At 51.7% G+C, this 18,682-nt stretch overlaps 2 protein-coding genes across 2 annotated transcripts in view; one reads left to right on the forward strand and one right to left on the reverse strand.

The window, feature by feature from the left end:
• SYTL3 (synaptotagmin like 3) overlaps window positions 1-4,637 on the forward strand; it is a 94,650-nt gene extending 90,013 nt beyond the window's left edge. Inside the window, exons 16-19 of the mRNA XM_045865830.3 lie at window positions 145-250; window positions 1,253-1,355; window positions 2,250-2,455; window positions 3,605-4,637. Coding sequence (XP_045721786.1) covers window positions 145-250; window positions 1,253-1,355; window positions 2,250-2,455; window positions 3,605-3,714 — 525 coding nt within the window. The 3' untranslated portion in view covers window positions 3,715-4,637. The remainder of the gene's footprint in view (window positions 1-144; window positions 251-1,252; window positions 1,356-2,249; window positions 2,456-3,604) is intronic.
• EZR (ezrin) overlaps window positions 4,047-18,682 on the reverse strand; it is a 52,527-nt gene continuing 37,891 nt past the window's right edge. The window contains exons 8-14 of the mRNA XM_045865828.3: window positions 14,188-14,284; window positions 8,958-9,121; window positions 8,528-8,658; window positions 7,718-7,878; window positions 7,268-7,360; window positions 5,525-5,776; window positions 4,047-5,415 (exon numbers count right to left, since the gene is read on the reverse strand). Coding sequence (XP_045721784.1) covers window positions 5,251-5,415; window positions 5,525-5,776; window positions 7,268-7,360; window positions 7,718-7,878; window positions 8,528-8,658; window positions 8,958-9,121; window positions 14,188-14,284 — 1,063 coding nt within the window. The 3' untranslated portion in view covers window positions 4,047-5,250. The remainder of the gene's footprint in view (window positions 5,416-5,524; window positions 5,777-7,267; window positions 7,361-7,717; window positions 7,879-8,527; window positions 8,659-8,957; window positions 9,122-14,187; window positions 14,285-18,682) is intronic.

Genomic DNA, 18,682 nt, shown 5'->3' on the forward strand with positions numbered 1-18,682 from the left:
CCTGCAGAGGCTTTGCAGGGGTGAGTGGGGGGGGGGGGAGCTGGAGGTGGGGCACTTATGGACAGAGCTGGGGCAATCAGAGGAGCCCAGAAGGTTCTGGGGGCTGAGAAATCCTGCCTCTTGAGTTCTGTCTCTTGCCCCCAGGCAGAGAAACTTGAAGACAGCATTCTTCCCAGTAATGGAGAACTTGCAGTCCGGGCCAAACTGGTCTTCCCTGCAGGGCCCAGAAAGCTCCAGGAGGCCCAAGAAGGTAGGTGGCCTCCAGCCCCATGACTGTTCATCGGTCACTGTTTCCAAAGCCTGGAGCAGCAGGTGGGTTGAGGACTTCCCTTCTGCCACCCACTAATCCTGCAATGCTCCAGTAACTTTCCAAGATCTGTGAAGCTCAGCGTGGAACATGGATTCTTGGAACCTGTGGTTTGGAAGGGAAATGAGGAAGCAGAGCAGGCCAGGCCTCTGATGCCCACTGCACAGGGATGGCTCTTAGGACACCAGCTCTGGGGCTTTCCTCCCAGGGGGCTGGCGCGGACCGTCTCCCTGGTGTGAACCGTCCCACTGCCGCCCCTCTGGGAGAGGGAATGCTCCTATGCCCACCTGCGTTACAGTTGGGAGTGTGGCTCCTTGGGAACCAAGAGTGCATCTCGAGGTGCTGGGGCCTGCAGGGCCCAGTGAATGCACCCCTGCTCCCAAGTTCTGTGAGCTGTTGCCCAGCAAGAGAAGGCATCAAGGACAGGCTCTCGAGGACCTTATGGGAGGTCTAACTAAGTGAAATAAAGTGGAGCGTACAGAGAGAGGAGGGTGAAGAAAGAACACATAATTCTGTCATGTAGTTAGCGGTCTCTTATTTGCCTGAAGAGGGAAAAGTCTGCTTCCAGAGCTCACAGGGCCACCGGCATCTGCAGTCATTGCCAGCGCCCTAGAACCCAAGTCTTAGGGCCCTTACTTTCCCCAAAACCACTGCCCGCACTTGACTGCAACCTCTGCATCCTTCCTCTCCTTGGATCCCTTTCTTATCTTTGTAGCGTCCCAGGATTTTAGTGAGCCCTTCCTTCTGTCACCGTGCTGGCTTGCAGTGGGACGGCACATTTGCAGGGCCAGCTGAGCCTTCCCACCTGGATACGCTCCTCTTCCCGTCTGCTGTCTTGGGCTCTCCAGGCCGTCACACACCCTCCCGCTGAGCTTTCAGATTTGGGGTGGTGGCATTGATGCTCTGTGAAGTAGGGCTCACAGCAAATGCCGGCTTTTCTTCCAGGGACAGATTGGCCATCCCCGAACGGTCAGCTTTGTTTGGTCGTGCTGGGAGCCAAGAATTTGCCCGTGCGGTCAGATGGTACCCTAAACTCATTTGTTAAGGGGTAAGTATTTAATCAATTGTTTACTGATAATCTGTACATGCATGTGGCATGGTCTTAGAAACTCCAGCAAACACCAGGAAGTGTAAGCCATTCTGAACTTGTATTTTAGCTTTCCCGTGAAAATCCAACGTAATGTGTTCAAGACTGATTTCCAAGAATTCATGGGATTTGGACCTGTTGAGGCTAGATGTGGAACACTGTATTTTAACCTGAAACCCGTATTTTATTGGTTCTTGTTACATCAGCATTTTCTGACTCAAACAGCTTGGAAAAAGCAGTGTGGTTGGTACTATTCCCTTGCCTTCCCATCTCTTGGATTAACAGTCAGGTGGGCTCTGCTTTTGTCATTCTTAGTCACTACCAGTGTGTCGGTGTGTCCAAAAGCAAAGCAAACACCATTAATTATTATACAGAATTGCTGCATCCCTGGGTCAGGGACATAATGGGAAACACTGGCTTACCATGCCAAGATCTGTGTTCCTGTCCTCAAGCTGCCATTATCGTAGGACCTTGGGCAAGTTACGTGGCCCTTCTGAACTTGTCTCCTGAGAACTGGGTTAAAATGAGAGAGTATGTGTGCAGAGTCCTGGTCCCTGGGTAGCAAGTGTAAAAGCCATGCTTTGCCTGGTGGTCGGCCTCCCAAGGAGGGGGATTAAGGCAAGGGCCATGTGGCCTGGAATCCCAAAGGACCCTTCGCATCTGGTGCAGAATTCAGCCCTAACTCTGGAACATCCTAGCGAGAGGTCACGTGGCCAATCTTGCGATTCACGTTCTTGCTCCCGGCTTGGCATTTTTCTTTGGGGGCGGATCTAGCCCTTGGTCTCACGATGGCCGGCGCCGCCAGGGGCGGAGGCTGGGCCGGCAGTCCAGAGCCAGTGTCTCTCCCTCCTGCAGCTGTCTCACTCTGCCAGACCAACACAAACTGAAACTGAAGTCCCCAGTTGCGAAGAAGCAAGCTTGTCCCCAGTGGAAGCACTCCTTCGTGTTCAATGGCGTGAGCCCTTCCCAGCTGAGACAGTCAAGCCTGGCATTAACCGTCTGGGACCAGGCCATCTTTGGTGTGAACGACCGCTTGCTGGGGGAAGCCTGGCTCGGTTCTAGTAAGTCTGAGAGATTTATTGGGCCTAAGTAGTATGCTTTATCCTTAGCGAAGATCTTACACGGTGACCACTAAAAAGCCCATTATGCTTCCACATTGGCAGGTGATGTAACTAGCTTGGAAATGGCCTCACTGTTAAATGGAGATTGCGACATCTAGTTCTTACTCTGCAAGGGAGCGGTAATACAGCCAAGTATTTCAACAATTTATATCAGATTTAGATCTGCTAAAGGAACAAAAATTACAGGCCTCAAAATGGGCTGGGTACAGTATTTGCTTTGTTTCCGGCATCAGTCATAAAAGGATTAACTTCTTCAAGGAAAATACCTTAATCCAAACAGAGGGAGTGGGACAAAAGGGCAGTGCTTCTCAGCATTGCTCAACTGGGGTGCTGGTGGCGTAGTGTGGGGGACAGCCCTTCGTGGGGAGGGCTGCACACCCTGGCCCCTCCAGTGGTGCCCCTCACTGTGCCAACCAAAAGTACGGGCACACACCTCTAGGACCTCTGAACCAGATTCACTGTTCCACGAAAAGGAACATTGTCCCGAGACGCCTGTGGGTGGCTCAGTCGGTTGAGCGTCAACTCTTGATTTCAGCGCAGATCCTGATCTCAGGGTCCTGGTATCCAGCCCTGGGTCCGCTTGTCTCCCTCTGCCCCTCCCCCAGCTTGTGCTCTCCTTCTAAAATAAACGGGTAGATCTTTAAACATAGAAGGAATATTGTCCACGGACACACCCTCCCCTTCCTATAAGGGCGTCCTGTCTGCCTGCAAATCTGGCCCCCGGTCTGAGGCCACCCCACCAAAGCACACCCATCGTAATGTGTTAAGACTGTCGAGTCCCCTTCTTGAAGACACCCCCCCCCCGCAAACATGTCTTCTCCTCTCAAACTATGGGGAAGAAGGCAGCTTTGGGCTCTTGAGGCTGCACAGTATTTAGGAATGAATGCCTGAGTGTGTCCAGCTCTGAGTATGGTGTTGGGGTGGAGGTGGTCTTGCTCTTCCTCAGCAGTGGTTGGCATTTTCATGTGGTCTGGAGGTTAAAAACACTTTTTAAAAAAGTTGGTCCTCATTTTAAAAAGCTGAGAAGAGGGCTGTTAAGGGGTTATGCGTATCACCTATTACTAATTAGTCACTTCACTCCCATCACAGAGGAAGCCGGAGCTGGTGGTGAGGACTCAGGCTCACCGTCAGAGCGTCAGTGGCAGAAAGTTCTTTCTAGCCCCAATCTGTGGACAGACCTGACACTCATCCTGCACTGAAGCCAGGGTTCCAGTCTGTGGTGAGAGTTTAGTGCTGCAGGCCTGACGGTTAGCTGAGGCCGTGGGCAGGGACACTCGCCGTGGGCAGCGCTGTCCCGGAGCCTGCACGTTCTTCCACATCCCTGTGTACAGCACTTGTTGCTATTGTATCAATAGGTCTGTTTGGTTTTCTGTGCTCTGAGACACGTGGAAAACGGCCAGATTTCAATAAACGTTTCAATAAACGCCCTGCCTTGTTATATGCATTTGAAGGACAACTAGAGCCCGGTTCTGCTTTCCGGAGGGGCACCCCGTGCCCCCGACGCACGCCCGTACACAGCCATGGCCGCCTCTCATCTTGCACAGCTTTTATTTCTCAGGTCTGGGGCGCAGGGCTCACCTGCACACGGCTCCCACCCGAGCAGGACGACGAGCCGGTGGAGTGTGAGAGCTGACATTTCGACAGATTTTCAAGGACGCGGGAGAGAACTGGCGAGGTCAGAGCAGGTTCTTCTTGTGGAAACAGACAATACCAGGTGGGAAGAGTCCCTCTATAGCGGGAGTCTGGATGAGCCAAACAGCATGTGTCTTTTTCAAGGAAGCTCGGAGAGAAAACTGAAATGCGCAGTTACAGGCACAAGACAGGCACAAGGGCACTCAAAGTAAAAAAAAAAAAAAGTCATTTTTACAGATGTGATTACAGCGGTTAAGCCACCTCCTTACTGCCCTCACGTCAGATCAAGTGCCATGGTAACAGGGTTTTTAATACGTAATTCTTTTATTCTGTAAAAGGTAACAAAATATACAGAATGAAACTTTCCCTTTTTTAAACTAATGTTACAAACCCATATTGTCACTTATATATAAATACTCTTCTCTACAGCTGATCATTAATTAGGTGTGAGTCCAACAATGTGGCCCTCTGTTAAGCAAAAAAAAGAAAACCCCCCAAAACCAACAGAAGTTTATCCAAGGCCGGAGTGTCCTCCCTGCACTATTGATCCTGAACTGAAGGAGCAGAGAAGAAAAATCACTGTGTGCATGTGTGTGTGAGTGCTTTAGACTGTCTTCAAAAGAATTTTCACCTCTCAAAACATAAATACACAAAGATGGATCCTTCATGGAAATCAAAATCTGAGCTAATTTCAAATGCAGAAGAAAGTATGGCACGGACTAGAAGCCACGATGTGGTTTTACTGACGCTGACCCTCGTGTCTCACGTACCAGCATCAAGTTTGTTACTCAGACTTACAGGCATCGTTCCTAATTCAGTCAGTCCTGCTGCAAGCACAAACAGGAAGCGATTCAATAACAGCAATAAAAAAAATCAGGCCTGTTTGGCACTATGATACAATTGGGAAAAATAAACTAGGGAAGCTTCCAGTGACCCCAGCCCCAGAATAGTCCCACTGCAATAACTACTCTCTTTTTAAAGGAACTGGAATATGACGGGGGGTGGGGGGGAGGTGGGGGTCCTAGATTCAAAGAACTACAAACACCAGCTTCAGAGATGGACCGCGACCCCCGCCCGCCCCGGGCCCCAGTCCTGGCCAGGCCTCACATGGCCTCGAACTCGTCGATCCGCTGCTTGGTGTTGCCCTGCCGGATCTGCCGCAGCGTCTTGTACTTGTCCCGGCCTTGCCGCATGTTCTCGTTGTGGATGATGTCGTTGTGGGTCCTTTTGTTCTCATCTCTGGCCTGGGACAGCTCACTGGTCAGGGTCTGCAAGGGGAAGCAGCTCGTGTCAGGTGTGGCCCGGGAGCAGCGGGGAGCTGGGTGGGACGGCTCCCCCCGACCCCTGCCCGGGCCGCCCCCACCCCGGCGCCCTCACCATCAGCTGCCGCTGCACCCGCTCGTTCTTCTCGGCCTCGGTGATGCGCTTCTCCTCATTGCGGTCATCCAGGATGCCCTCGCTGGAGAGCTCGGCGCTATAACCCGTGTACTCCGTGCCCTCGTCCTGCAGGTTGTCCTGCACGTGGTAGCTCACCGGCTCATACACGGGGGGCGGTGGGGGCGGGGGGGCTGTCATCACTAGGTGCAGCTCCTCCTTGGTCTTCACCAGGTCATCTTGGGCTTCTTTAGCCTTTGAAAGCAATCCGTACACAGAACCCAGTGTTTAGACCATTTTCGGGGGAAGCCCCTTTTCAATGACGAGAAGGCTTCGGCACCTTCTCTCACCAGTCCCCTGCCTTCTCCCGGGCGGGCTGGACGCGTGCGCCCTCGGCGGGGGGGGGGCGTGGCTGAGGAGAAAGCATCCCCACGCAGGATCTGCCCCACTTCTTCCGAGTCCGGGGCTCTGGATCCTGTGATCAGTTCTCAGCTGTGCTCTCGGCACAAAGAGGGAAGGTCATGTCAGGGACGTTTTAAAGAACCATAACTTTTTTTTTCTGTCTCTAATTCTAGTGTATGTTCACTGTAGGTGTTTTTGAAGAAAAAAAAAAAAGGAAATTATTAAACAAAAATCCTCCAGCCACGAGAAAATGCCACTATCCCGTTTTAGAGTACAGCCTTATTCTCTTTCCTTGTGTGGCCACTATTTATCAGGCTCCTTGCTGCCTGGCACAGTGCTCAAGCACTTTCCTACCTGCTGTGACCCCTGAGCCTTCCAGCAACTTCTCTTGGGTACACATCCCCAGTCATGCCCACCTCACCGCCATTCCAACCCCGGAGATGAGCTTAGTTTGAACTTGTTCTGCAACCAGCTTTTCTCAATGAACACTTTCTCCAAAAACCTAAGGACGGAACGAAGTCTTTTGCACACAGCCTGTGTTCAGGGGGCGGGGCTTAAGAGGGGTGAGGAGAGGCCCCAGGTGTCCCCAGAAGGGGCCAGTGCAGATGGGGAAGCATGGGCAAGGACAGGTGGGAGGGGTGGGGGGCTGCCACAGCTTGGCAGAGCTCTACACTGAACATATCCAAACTCCCCTGGGGACCGTGCTTTCCCGGTGGGCGTGGGGGCTCAGCTGGAGAGAAAGGCTCTCTGGACACTGCACTGGAACATGGGTCTCCCTATTACAGCTACAGTTTATTCAACCTCTCCGCAGGGTGGTCCTGAGAGCAACCTTATAGGGTAGCTATTACTCCTCATCTCTAACAAGGAAACGGGGGCTCAGAGAGATCAGGACACTTGCCCCATACACAGTGGATGAGAGCAGAGTTGGAAGCCTTGTCCCTGGTCTCGACACCTCCAATTCCAGATCTTTCCATGGTGCCATGCTGCATACACCAGTGGTCAGGAGAGGTAGGAGGTCTTGTTTGAGGTGCTGTGGCCTGTCGCTGGGAGCACCCACGTGACCAGATTTAAAGCTAGCTCCTGATGGGGGCTGCCTGATGGGGCTCAACAGCTTGGGGTGGCCAGAACAAGTGGGTGCAAATGAACAAGAGGCTCCTTGTTCCCTGCTAATCCAACAGTGGATTCCCCAGTGCACAGAGCAGCCCATTCCTATGGGGATTTCAGCCTAAGCAGCACAGCTGGGATTGGCAGAACATTGCACAACATCCCGAGCCTTCCTATGCGACCCCCCAGCCTGGCCCCAGGCTGTCTTCCCCGCCCGAGCGCCTGCACCTGCAGACTCACCCTGTGCTGCCACTCCTCGACCTCGTCCTCCTTGCGCCGCCGGGCCTCCTCCAAGAGGGCGATCTTGGCTGTGTACTCGGCTAGCTCTGCGGCCTGGTGAAGGGCACGAAGCGGAAATGATTTCTGGGGTCTTTGGGGAGAGCCCTTTTGCAAATGGACAGCCACATATTTTGGTGCTGGGCCTCGTCCCCACCTCCTCCCCAGTCAGCAGTGCCCATGGCTGCCCACCCATGGTGTCCTCAAGACCATGCCTCCATGTCTGGCCCCCCGGACTGCTGCACCAGGGCCGCCTGAGGCCCCACCACCAGCACAGCCCCTCCCACCAGGCTTTTTTCTCCCTCGAGCAGATCATCTTACAGTCCCCGACACCATTATAAGGCAGGTGTCACTTTTTGGCCCCCCGGGGCAGCCTCTCGGTAATTCAGCACCGTGCGACTCCGGGAGCCCTACCAGCTGCTCCTGGCTCTTCATCTGATCTGCGGCCTGCTTCTGCAGCTCCTCCTTGGCCCGCACAGCGGCCATGCGGTCTGCCTCCAGGCGCTCAGCTGCCTCCTGGGCACGCTGCCTCTCCTCCTCCAGCTGCAGGGCTCTCTGAATCTGGTCTGAGAGTTCTGGAGAGAGCACAGGGCCCTGAATTCCCAGCCTGGATGCCTGGCATGGGGTCCAGGGTGGGACTCACAGCACAAGCTACAAAGCACTGCATGGGGGGCCTCTGCTTCTACGGACACAGAGGAAAGCCCACTGCGGTGCGTTCCCTGTTGTGCACATAGACAACATCCTTGCGGCAGTTAGAAACTGCTAGGGAGGGTTTCCCCCTCCCCTGGCCAGGGCTGGAGTAGGTTGGCAGACATGCAGAAACCATACCACTCGCCCAGTTTTTAGTTTATAAGACAGGAGGCATCGTAGCATGGTTTGGGCACTCACTGGCTGTGCGACGTCAGGCAGATTAATTTCCCTGCTAAACCTTAACATCGTCATCAGGAATATGGGGATGACTCAGTACTAACCTCAAAGGAGTGAGGGAAAATTTAAAAATGTGCATAAAGCATTTAGCACAGAACCAGCACAGCATCAAAAGTATCAAGATAATCAAAAGATTATCTTCTAATCCAAACACCCATGGTCAGCTCTCAGCCTCGAGTCTCTCCTGTGGGTGCTGTGTTAAGCTGAGACGTTCCTGGCTGTGGGTGTGCTGACGGTCCATCTACTCCTCGCTGCGGAATGCACCCCTGCATGCATAAGCACTGGGCACAAACCCACCTTTCTCTGCCTTCTTGGTTTTCTGCTCGTAGTCCTGCAGCCTGAGCATCAGCTCCTCCTTCTCCCGCATCATCTGCTCCTTCTCTCTCTCCACGGTCTCTCTCCTCTTCTTCTCGGTCTCTAGCTGCTGCCTGTTACAGGGCGAGGGGCGGTGCAGGAAGGTTTAGGTGCTGGCAGACACCTGCCATGTCAACACGCATCACCAGTGCCCAGTGCAGGCCCCACCTCCAGATGGTATGGACTCAGGAGGCAGCTCCCTGAACGGGTCCTTGGGCCCCACGCAGTAACTTCTGAAGGTCCTCGCCCCCTGAGGCTCCACCCGTGTTCGCTAGGTTATGTTCCCTTGGCGCCTCTGATGGAGAACAGCGCAGGCAGGGCCATCTAGTCTGGGAGAACACCGCCCCGTCCTGCTGGCCTCCACCCCACTCACCGCTCCAGCTGCTTCTGGTGCTTCTCCTCCCGGGCCTGGGCCTTCATCTGCTGCACCTCAATGGTGTCGGGCTTCCTGCGGCGCATATACAGCTCATGATTCCCCATGCAGAGCTGCAGGATCCGCTTGTTAATGCGCAGGCGGGGGGCATAGAACACGAAGTCCTACAGAACAGAACAGGGTGGACTCTAAGCAGGAGGAACACTTTCCTTTGGCTTTCTTCTTCCAAACCCGAATTCACAAAGTTCTAGATGACCTTTTCTAAAAGGACAAATGTAGCAGAGTACGGGGCCAGAAAGGGACTTCAAGGAAAAGCCACTGACTCCAAATGACGGGACAGAAAGTTCCTGGTGCCATGGGATTTGGATTCTCTGGGACAAACAGAGCAACTGTGTGTCTTTGTGGGTATGCGTGTGCACACACCCTGAAACCTCTCCGGCTGGACGGTAAAGCTTCTCTGAGGCAAGAGGTCTTACAGCCTTGGGAAACCCGGGACCGAGGCCCAGCGCTGCCTGGTCTTCAGGCTGACACCCTCTGGCCCCACCAGCCAGAGAACCACCATCCCCCAGTCCTGCCTGAGGTGCAGCGACTTCTAATTGAGCTTCTGGTCTCCTCTGCCTCAACCCTGGCCTCCCACACGGCCACCAGTGCATCCATCGGGTCGCTAGCGAACACCTGACGCCAGCCTGGTTAGCTCCAGGCCCAGGTACTGACGCCGTGGCTGGGCACGTGTGCGGAGTCCGGCCCCGCAGCCCCCGCCTCCCCCTTGTGCATCTGAACTGCACTTGCGTGCCCGCCAACTTAGTTGCTCAAAGCAGCCCTGCTACTTGGGATGTCCTGTCCAACCCCACAGACCCGAGGAGATGGCACGGAGGCTCCTGTCTGGAGTGCTCCTGCTTCCGGCTTAACCAGCACACCTCCTGTGCCCCCTGTGCTCCACGGGGGAGCCAGCATGTCCGCTGATGCACCTGGTTTGGTCTCTACCTTCCCCTGGACGGGCACCTCCCCCGACAGCAGGGCTGTGTTCATTCATCTCTCTATCCCCGGGACCCAACAAATGGCCTGGATTTACTGGGTGCTGGAGTTTACAGAGCACTGCCACGTCTAAGCCTGTGACCTTGAGCGAGTCACTTCCTTGGAATCTGAACACCTTCAGCTGCATGGTGGGGAGGACAGTAATCTAACAGGACTGCTGCGAGGATTAACTCAGACACTGTCAGCGGGACAGGAGGCTCACTCACAGACTGCTGGCTGCCTGACAAAACTGCTAGGGAAGAGCCTCCTAGGGAAGAGCCTTCTTGAACAGAACAGACCAAGGCATCCGAGAACCTTAGGACTGTGGCTGTATAAGTCTGCGACGTGGGACAGGGACGGCACACGGCCTTGCGTCCTAGTTCTTGCTACTGCTGCGATTAATGCAGGGGATGGGAGAGGAGAGAGGGTTTAGAAACTCTTGTTAAAAGTTATTTTAAAATGCCAGTCTGCGGGGTGCCTGGGTGGCTCAGTGGGTTAAGTGTCTGCCTTCGGCTCAGGTCATGATCCCGGAGTCCTGGGATTGAGCCCCGCATCGGGCTCCCTGCTCGGCGGGGAGCCTGCTTCTCCCTCTCCCACTCCCCCTGCTTGTGTTCCCGCTTTCGCTGTGTCTGTCAAATGAATAAATAAAATCTTTAAAAAATCAATCAATCAATAAAAATAAAATGCCAGTCTGCTTCCTCTTTTTTCCCTTTCTCTTCTCAGCTTGGGGCCCCTGGCATCCAGATTCTGACCTCTGGAACAGGGGCAGGGTGGCTGAAACAAAGAAACAGTGTGACGTGTTCCACAGCGACGTCTGAAACCAGAAAGGACACGCCAGGGAGCTAACCAACACACCCCAGAAGGCCCTACGTAGCTTCTCAGTTTTCTCATCAGTTCCAGAAATGCTGGATAGACAGTACTGTCAAAGCCGCGAGCCCACGGAGTTCCTAGGTGGAGCTTTCGCACACTCGTTATTAAGTCATCGCGTTTGCCAGGGAGCGTCTGCAGAGCGGGGAGAAGCACCGCCTCTATTACGTAAGAGAAAACAATCTTTTGTTATGGCCACACAGACGTGCTACCCACGTTAGGTGTTGGCTGTGGCTCCTAAGCATTGCAAAGGAACTCTGATTAGCACCAACTCCTCCTTAGAACAAGGTCAGTTTAAAAACCATCAAGGGCAGACGCTGCAAGTACATCACCGCAGCCGGTGGGCCCAAGACAAGGCCTGCACATGGCTGGGGACAGCGAAAGCAGCAGGCAGAGGCCATTTCCTGGGCTGCCTAGTCTCAGGCTTCAGGGTAAAAACAAAAACTGAAACCAGTATTTACTTAAGGATTTCTAAGTCCGAGTACCCAGCCCAAGCCTCCTAATGCAAAACCACAACACCGAGGAGATGTGGGGCAGGCTGTCTAAACTCTGGCAGAGACAGATCTTAAAAACTGAAACTCGAGGCAAGAGGAAAGCTCATGGAAATGAATCCAAGTCCCTAAGAATACGAGAGAAAAGGAGATGGAAAAGTAGCCATAAAGTTGTCGAACAACAAGCTTAGGAGCCTCTAGGACACTCTCCCACCAGGCCCCACCCTGGGGCTCCCCTGGGCTGAGGGCAGGGCTGCTCCCAGGGATATGGCAGTTCTTATAAGCTGTTAAACAGGTAGCTGCCCAAGAGCCTTCTCCAGCTTCCATGAGGCCGCAGGAACAAAAGGCTCTTTTCTGAAGGAGACAAAGCTGTTTTAACCCCACACAGGACTACCGGGCAGGCTTAGAGGATTCAGTGTTTCAGGCCCCATCCCCGCAGTATCCAAGCTGGCAGGAGGAGAAACTGGCTTTTCTACGGGAAATGCCTGGTCATCGGGAGCATGCCAGGACAATGGCTCATTTGTGAGCTTGCCATGGAAACTGCCCAGCGTCGGGGTGCCCTCCACAAAAGTCAGCCCGAGAAAAGGAATCCCAAGCCTCACCTATGAGCCAACTCGGACCTTTGGGGTTTCCCTGTCCATCTTGCGGAGATAGTTTAAACTTGGAAATGTGACTTTCTGCCGCCCCAAGTACAAAGCCTGAACCCGGGAAATGCCATAGAGGAAGGAAGGAACAGAGCGAGCCTGGCGAGGTGCACAGGGCCATGGGGACTCATTCCCTCAAACCAGCTCCACGTGTGGAACCCCCACCTCCACGACAGGAGTCTGACAACGACTTCTGCTCACTTGGTCAGGCCTTCCTGACCCAACCATCTGAACGTTTTCAATAAAGGAGAAAATACTTTCGCGACCCACCCCACACTGCCCCCCGCCTCTCATCGCCTCATCCTGGTGGGTGATTAAATACAGCTGCACTGTGGAAGTCACAGCCAGAAAGCACATCACTTGTGTTCATGCATCTCTTCCACCAGCATGCAGACTTTATAAGGGTGGGAAGCCCACTCTGTTCCTGCTGCACACACAGTCCTAGAATACAGCTCGACTCGTAGTACACAACCAACACATGCTTCTCTCAGCTTGTGTTTTCTTTAATCAATGGCTCCACATAAAACTAGTAAAAGTATGCTCAACTAATTCAACCAGAAGCACTACAACTGTTTTTGCTTGGAATTTTAAGATTAGGAAAAATTCTGCAGCTTTTCAAAAGCTAAACTTATGCCAACACACACACACAACTTAATCCTTAAATAGTCCAGTCTGCTTGCTTCTGTTGGTCACATGTCTAAAAAAGTTCTGAAAAATGAGCACCACCCTGTGAGCAGACAGCAGCCTAGCCAAGACCCTTAGGATCTTCTTGCTATCCTGGCTGCCCCGATCTCACGGCCCACGTTAACGTGGGTACACTGTGACCCCCGGGCTGTGGTGCTGAATGTTAATGTGGCCTGTTTCCATGGAGCTGCAGAGTCTGTATTAAATGCTGCTTTAATTGTCAACAACTGTGCAACTACCCATGGAGTAGAAGTCAAGAGTTTACAAACAGCAGGAGACGTTTTCAGTAAAGGAGAAAATACTTTCACGAACAGCGTCAAGCGTTCTGGTTTTCACTTACGCCGGACTAACTGGCCTGTGGGGAGGAGCATTTGGACAGTAATGCCACTTGCTGTTCCACGTGGGGTGCCCCTCGCCCCATGGGGCCCCAGCCCCGGAAGGCTCCAGACGGCCCCGGCCTGAACTGCAGCCCACGCTGGCCTCTCTAAGCCCCACACCGTAACCAAAACACCAAGTCCTTTCCAATCTATAAGTCTGGTAAAAATCATAGCAGCCTCTAAGAAGGAAGAGATTATTCTTCAAATGGCACTTTTCTTTAAGAATCAGATTTCTGATTAGAAAACAAAGTCCTCACCCATTCAATCACACTACAGTATGTATGTATGTCAAATTTTCTGAGCAATCAGCTAAAAATTTAAATGTCAGCAGAATCAATAAAACTGAAATGAATTTCTGTTAACACACCAGTCTTTGCAGTTACTAGTTCACAGCCCAGATTCTTCAAACTCCAGGAATGGAAATCCCTTTTCTAGCCAAGCCCTCCCAGGAAGACTGCCCCACCAGCCTCCTCATTGTGAGGAGCCACTTCCCACATCAGCCCCAAAGAGAAGGCACCTGCAGAAAGAGCACTGGAGAGGCCAGGAGGGGGTCAGAGGAAAGCAGAGTTGAACATTCTTGGAAGAGAAGGTGAGGCACAGAGGGACCGTAGGGCCCGGCAATGCTCCAGATGCAGGCCTGACTTTTCCTAACATGGGTAAGCTGCAGAGACAGCTCTGAAAGCCAATGCTGGCCCTTGAGGCTTGTAAGCAATCATGTCTGTGCCCCAGCTGGCTTCCAGGGAGGTGCGGGGGTGAGCCCCCTTACCCCAGGTACACCTTCTGGAGGTAGGTTGGTTTTCCACAGGAACATGAACATTTCACAGCCCAGAAATGCAACATTTCGTAAGATGCTTATCATTTGGCAAAGGTCAATGACTCAGAACTGCCTTTTCCTTCATAAGGAATGAAGACCACTTGAAAGCTCAGGGGACACAGTCATCTAGCTGTTGAGGGACACCTGGGCCCCCGTGTACCTCTACTTCAAGGGGTCCTTGAACTTCAATGTAACCTGCTGGCAATTCGTTTACCCCACTCCCTCCATACCCCTCCCCCCAAGTGCTTGTCATATAGAGAAATCTGGTTATCCTGAAAACACATTTGGCTATAAGAATGAAAAACTGTAACCCCTCGCCTGAAATCCATAGAAACTTACAGGCGCCTTCTTGTCGATGGGCTTAATGACGAACTTTTTGTCATTGAAAGAGATGTTCCTGATTTCACTCCATGGAAAGCCAATCTTTGGGGTCAACCTGAGGTTAAAAAAAAAAAAAAAAAAAGGAGGGGGATAGTTAGGTGTGTGCTTGGATTTTTTTACTTCAATTTGAAAAAATACAAAGCTAGCCCAGGAAGCATAGTATTTAATATAGGTCATTACCAGAGGTCCTACCTGTGCTGGGTAAGGTCAGGTCCAAGCTCTCGGAAACCTCCACAAGCTCATTTATACTAAGTCTTCCCAACCTTGGGCATCCCCTGTGCCCGGTCCACCCCAGCTGGCAATCTCAAAGTCAACTCCAATCCCCAACCCAGCACACCCCTTCACCCTGTGAGAGCTCACACAGCCATCTTCTGTAGCCTAACTGGGTCCTTGTCCCCAGAACCCCACGTCTAGTCATTAGTCTGACTCATTTCCCTTGTAGTCAATCCACTCCTCTTCCAAACTGCCAACACCCTCCCCAGGTTCCACAGCATGGAATCCAGGGGCCTTGACTTAGCATCCAAGAGCCTTCTAATCTAGCCTCAGTTTCCTGACACCCAGGCTCTCACAGGCCCGCCTTGCCTGAGGAGCTCCCTCCTCCTCCCTCCCCTTTAGGAACCTGCACCCTTCAGAACAGCTCAGCCTCCTTCAACAACCTTGCCCCTTCTCGACCTGTAGTCTCTTGTGCCACGTGAACATTTTTTCAATTCTTCCATTCTTATTTGCTCTTTGAGGACCACGCAGGTAAGCTTTCTGATGGCAAAGATCACGTCTTGGGTTTTCCAGGCATGCTCTAGTCAGAGCGGCTGCTCACCAATGGAAACAGAAAAGCCCCTGGTGTGGCTCCAGTCCACTGCTGAAAGTGGGGGTAATAAAGTCCCCTACTCTTTTCTACTGTGGTCTACTTCCCCCTCACATCTGTTAGGATCTGCTTACTGTATTTAGGTGCTCTGATGTTGGGTGTGCATAGATTTACAACTGTTCGATGTCCTTGAGGAGCTGAGGGCTTGATATGGATTCTGCTCTTCTGGGTCTCATTTAGTGCTGTGTGGCGTGTTCACCTGGCTGGCCAGACACCCTCCCGTGTCATCCTCCAACTTCTAAGACAGCACTAGGACTACTCACCCCAAGGAAAGCCCCAGTACTGCTCACTACTGGCTGAAACTCTGGCTCTTTGGCATCCCTAGGGAAAGTCACCGTATGATTTCAAGACCACATTGCTCTACTTAACCTCACGACTCCCACCCTATTTTTTCAACACATTTTACCATGGACACCATTCTAGAAGTAATGACAGACCCTCAAGCCACCAAAGATACTGCCATCAAAACCCAACCTTTCCCACAGTCCATAAAAAACTTTCAATTTAGAAAATAAGCAGGAGAACCCATTGCCCTACCAACATATTTAATAAAAAACTGATGGGCAGTGTAGGTCTTGCTATGACAACCTAAGCCAGATCAAGTTGGTGGGTGGGGTGACTTCTGAAGGCCGAGAGAGGACACCCAAGCCCCACAGATGGCTCTTCAGGGACACAGTGGTTCTGCACCCCTGGAGGAACTATGTCAGGGCACTGGCCACACTGTGGTTTTAAAGTGTCAATCCTTTTTGGCATCTGCCTTTTATAGCTGTCCTACAGGGTCACCAATGCCTGCTGGGACACATCTGGCCAACAGGCTTCACAGCCAAACATGCAAGGGGTTTGCTTTGCTATTGATCAGAGAGGTCATTGTGTCTGCAGGCCTTTGAGCACTGGAAGGGAACTCAGGATAGCACCTAGTCCCACTACTGACCGTAACCCGTGTCCTTATCTGGGGCGGCCAGAAGAGCACCAATAGGTAGGCGTCTGTTTGCTGCTTCCGAGCACCTCCCTCCACGGCACAAGAGCCCTTCGCGCTCGTTTCTCAGCTGGGCGGCTACCACCGCAGCCAGATTTCCAACTCTCAAAGCGCCCAGGAGGCAGGGATTGGGCTCCTAGCTTTATACGAGGTCCTCAAAACACTGCTGATCCTAAAAGCCCTCCACCTTCAGGTAAGACAGGCATCTTTCTTTCAGGATTGGGTGTCCTATCACCACGGCCTCCAGCCCTTTGCTCTGCGGAGTGCCTGTAAAGTTTGTCTTTTTTTTTAAGATTTTTATTTATTTATTGAGAGAGAGACAGAGAGAGAGAGAGAGAGCATGAGAGGGAGGAGGGTCAGAGAGAGAAGCAGACCCCCTGCTGAGCAGGGAGCCCTATGCGGGACTCGATCCTGGGACTCCAGGATCATGCCCTGAGCCGAAGGCAGTCGCTTAAGCAACTGAGCCACCCAGGCGCCCCAAAGTTTGTCTTTTTAAGACTCTGGAAGCTCATATAACAATTTACAGCCATTCAGAAGCATGACTGCAGGTCAGAGACCACACAAGTTTTTTAAAAAGTGGGATTCTCCAATAAAAGGGACCAGAGCTCTTTAGAGAAATAGTGGATTCCTGGGCTGGAGCAGCGAAGTACAAGATGATCCTGAAACATCTTGAGGTGCCACTAAATAAAGAAGTACTCAAACAATAACGGGATCAGAGCAGAAGGGCACAGGAGCCAACTGAAAGGGATCCTAAAGGCAAATCTCAACAATCTGAACAATAAAATAATAATAGTAACAGATTTATAGCCCAGACGGTAAAATATCGGTGAGTCCATATTAATAACTGAATAAATGGAGAAATTGGCTGTGTTCAGTAGACATGTTAAAAAAAAAAAAAAGTTTCTCAAAAGCCGACTCCTGAATGGATGCTAGAATAGATGAAATATGGTAAGAACCAGGATATTTCCATAGCTTCAAAATGTCTCCTTGAAATACACTTAGGACTATGAAGGGAAGGTAGGAACTCCACAGAGCAGTCTGGCAGAGAGTGCCTTGACCAGTAACCAGAGTTAGCACCACCGGGAGGGAGATTTCTGACATCACATGCTGCCTCACGAGAGGCCCCAGAAGCACCAAGGCAGACTCCTGTGGGATTCTGGCCCAAAGAGCATAACTCAAATCTAACTATGAGAAAACATGACACAGATCCAAGGCTAAGGGACTTCTTCTAAAGAGTTAATGGCCGTTATGCTCTTCCAAAGGGTCAAGGTCATGACAGACTGGGGAGAAGGTGACTAAGTCCAGGTATGAGTCTGGGCAGGATCCAGGGGCAGAGAAAGGTCATTAGCGACAACTGGTTAAAATGGAAATTGGGTCTGTATATTGTTTACAGTATCATGTCAGCGTTAACTTTCCGACAGATACCTGGACTATGGCTCTGTCAGATGTTACAACATGGGGAAGCTGTGTAAAGGACAGATGGGAATTCTTTGTACTCACTACTTTTCGAACATTTTTAAAGTCTGAAATGATTTCAAAGTGAAAAAATACATGGCTACAAAATTTAAGTTCAAAGTATGCAGCTGGGGGTGATGATAATGTTCTTCGATGTCTTTACCGGAGTCTGGATTTTACAGGCACACGTCGGTCTAAACTCATTAAGCTTAGACTTAAAGAGCACTTAAGAATCGTGCATTTCACCTCAAAAGACAAACAAGACATATTGAGCTCTAGTAAATAATATGCGTTTTGGGGACAGTATACAGACGTCTGCAACTTACTTTGCAACAGGTCTGAAAGAGAGAGGACTAGAGGGTACAGTGACACGCAGCTGGGGAGACGAAAAAGCGAAACGCCAAGGAAAGAATCTTTGAAATTTTTCATTAAAGTTTAGAAAAGGTCTGGGGTGGGATGGGTTGGAGCTACTGCGGGCCACACAGATGGCTCTGCCTACATTCTCAAAATGGAAGCAAAGACACTCATCGCTATCAGCGGGGGCCCGTGCAGGGTGGACCCCCACCACTCTGCAGGGCAGGCACGTGAAGGAACTTTCCCACGCGCCCCTCGTGCGTGCCTGCTGCCAGCCACGCTTAACCAGGCACCATGCTTCTCCCCCGCCCCCGCGCACATCCAAACACACGGAGGCCAAACTCTTGTCTGCCAGTCTGAGGTGAACTTTTAAACTTCTTACTCTCGGTGGACTAACTGGAGTCCCTGCAACAGTCTCTGTAAGAAACTAGGAGGTTTTTTTTTTTTTTTTAAATTCTGTTCCACGTTCAAGTTAGGGTCCCAAAGGCCTGAAAGGAGAGAAGGCACTGACAACTGTGATCTTGGCGTATCTGATAAAAGAAAACTCAGACAAACCAAAGAACGGTCTTTTGCTCTCCTCTCTTACATAGATCAGTAACCCACTAATGCAAGAGCACAGAGCTGTAACGCACACCCAGGGGAGGGGGCAAAATCAGCATTCTGCCCATTAGCGTAATTTTAATTTTATAAACTGGAAATATAAATGACTGGCTTATTGGGACACCTGGGTGGCTCAGTTAAGCGTCTGCCTTTGGCTCAGGTCATGGTCTGGGATTGAGTCTGGCATCGGGTTCCTTGCTCAGTGG

This window comes from Mirounga angustirostris, unplaced genomic scaffold, assembly GCF_029215605.1.
Source record: "Mirounga angustirostris isolate CCGP_5_RB_7025 unplaced genomic scaffold, mMirAng1.0.hap1 SCAF_8, whole genome shotgun sequence".
Lineage (NCBI taxonomy): Eukaryota > Metazoa > Chordata > Mammalia > Carnivora > Phocidae > Mirounga > Mirounga angustirostris.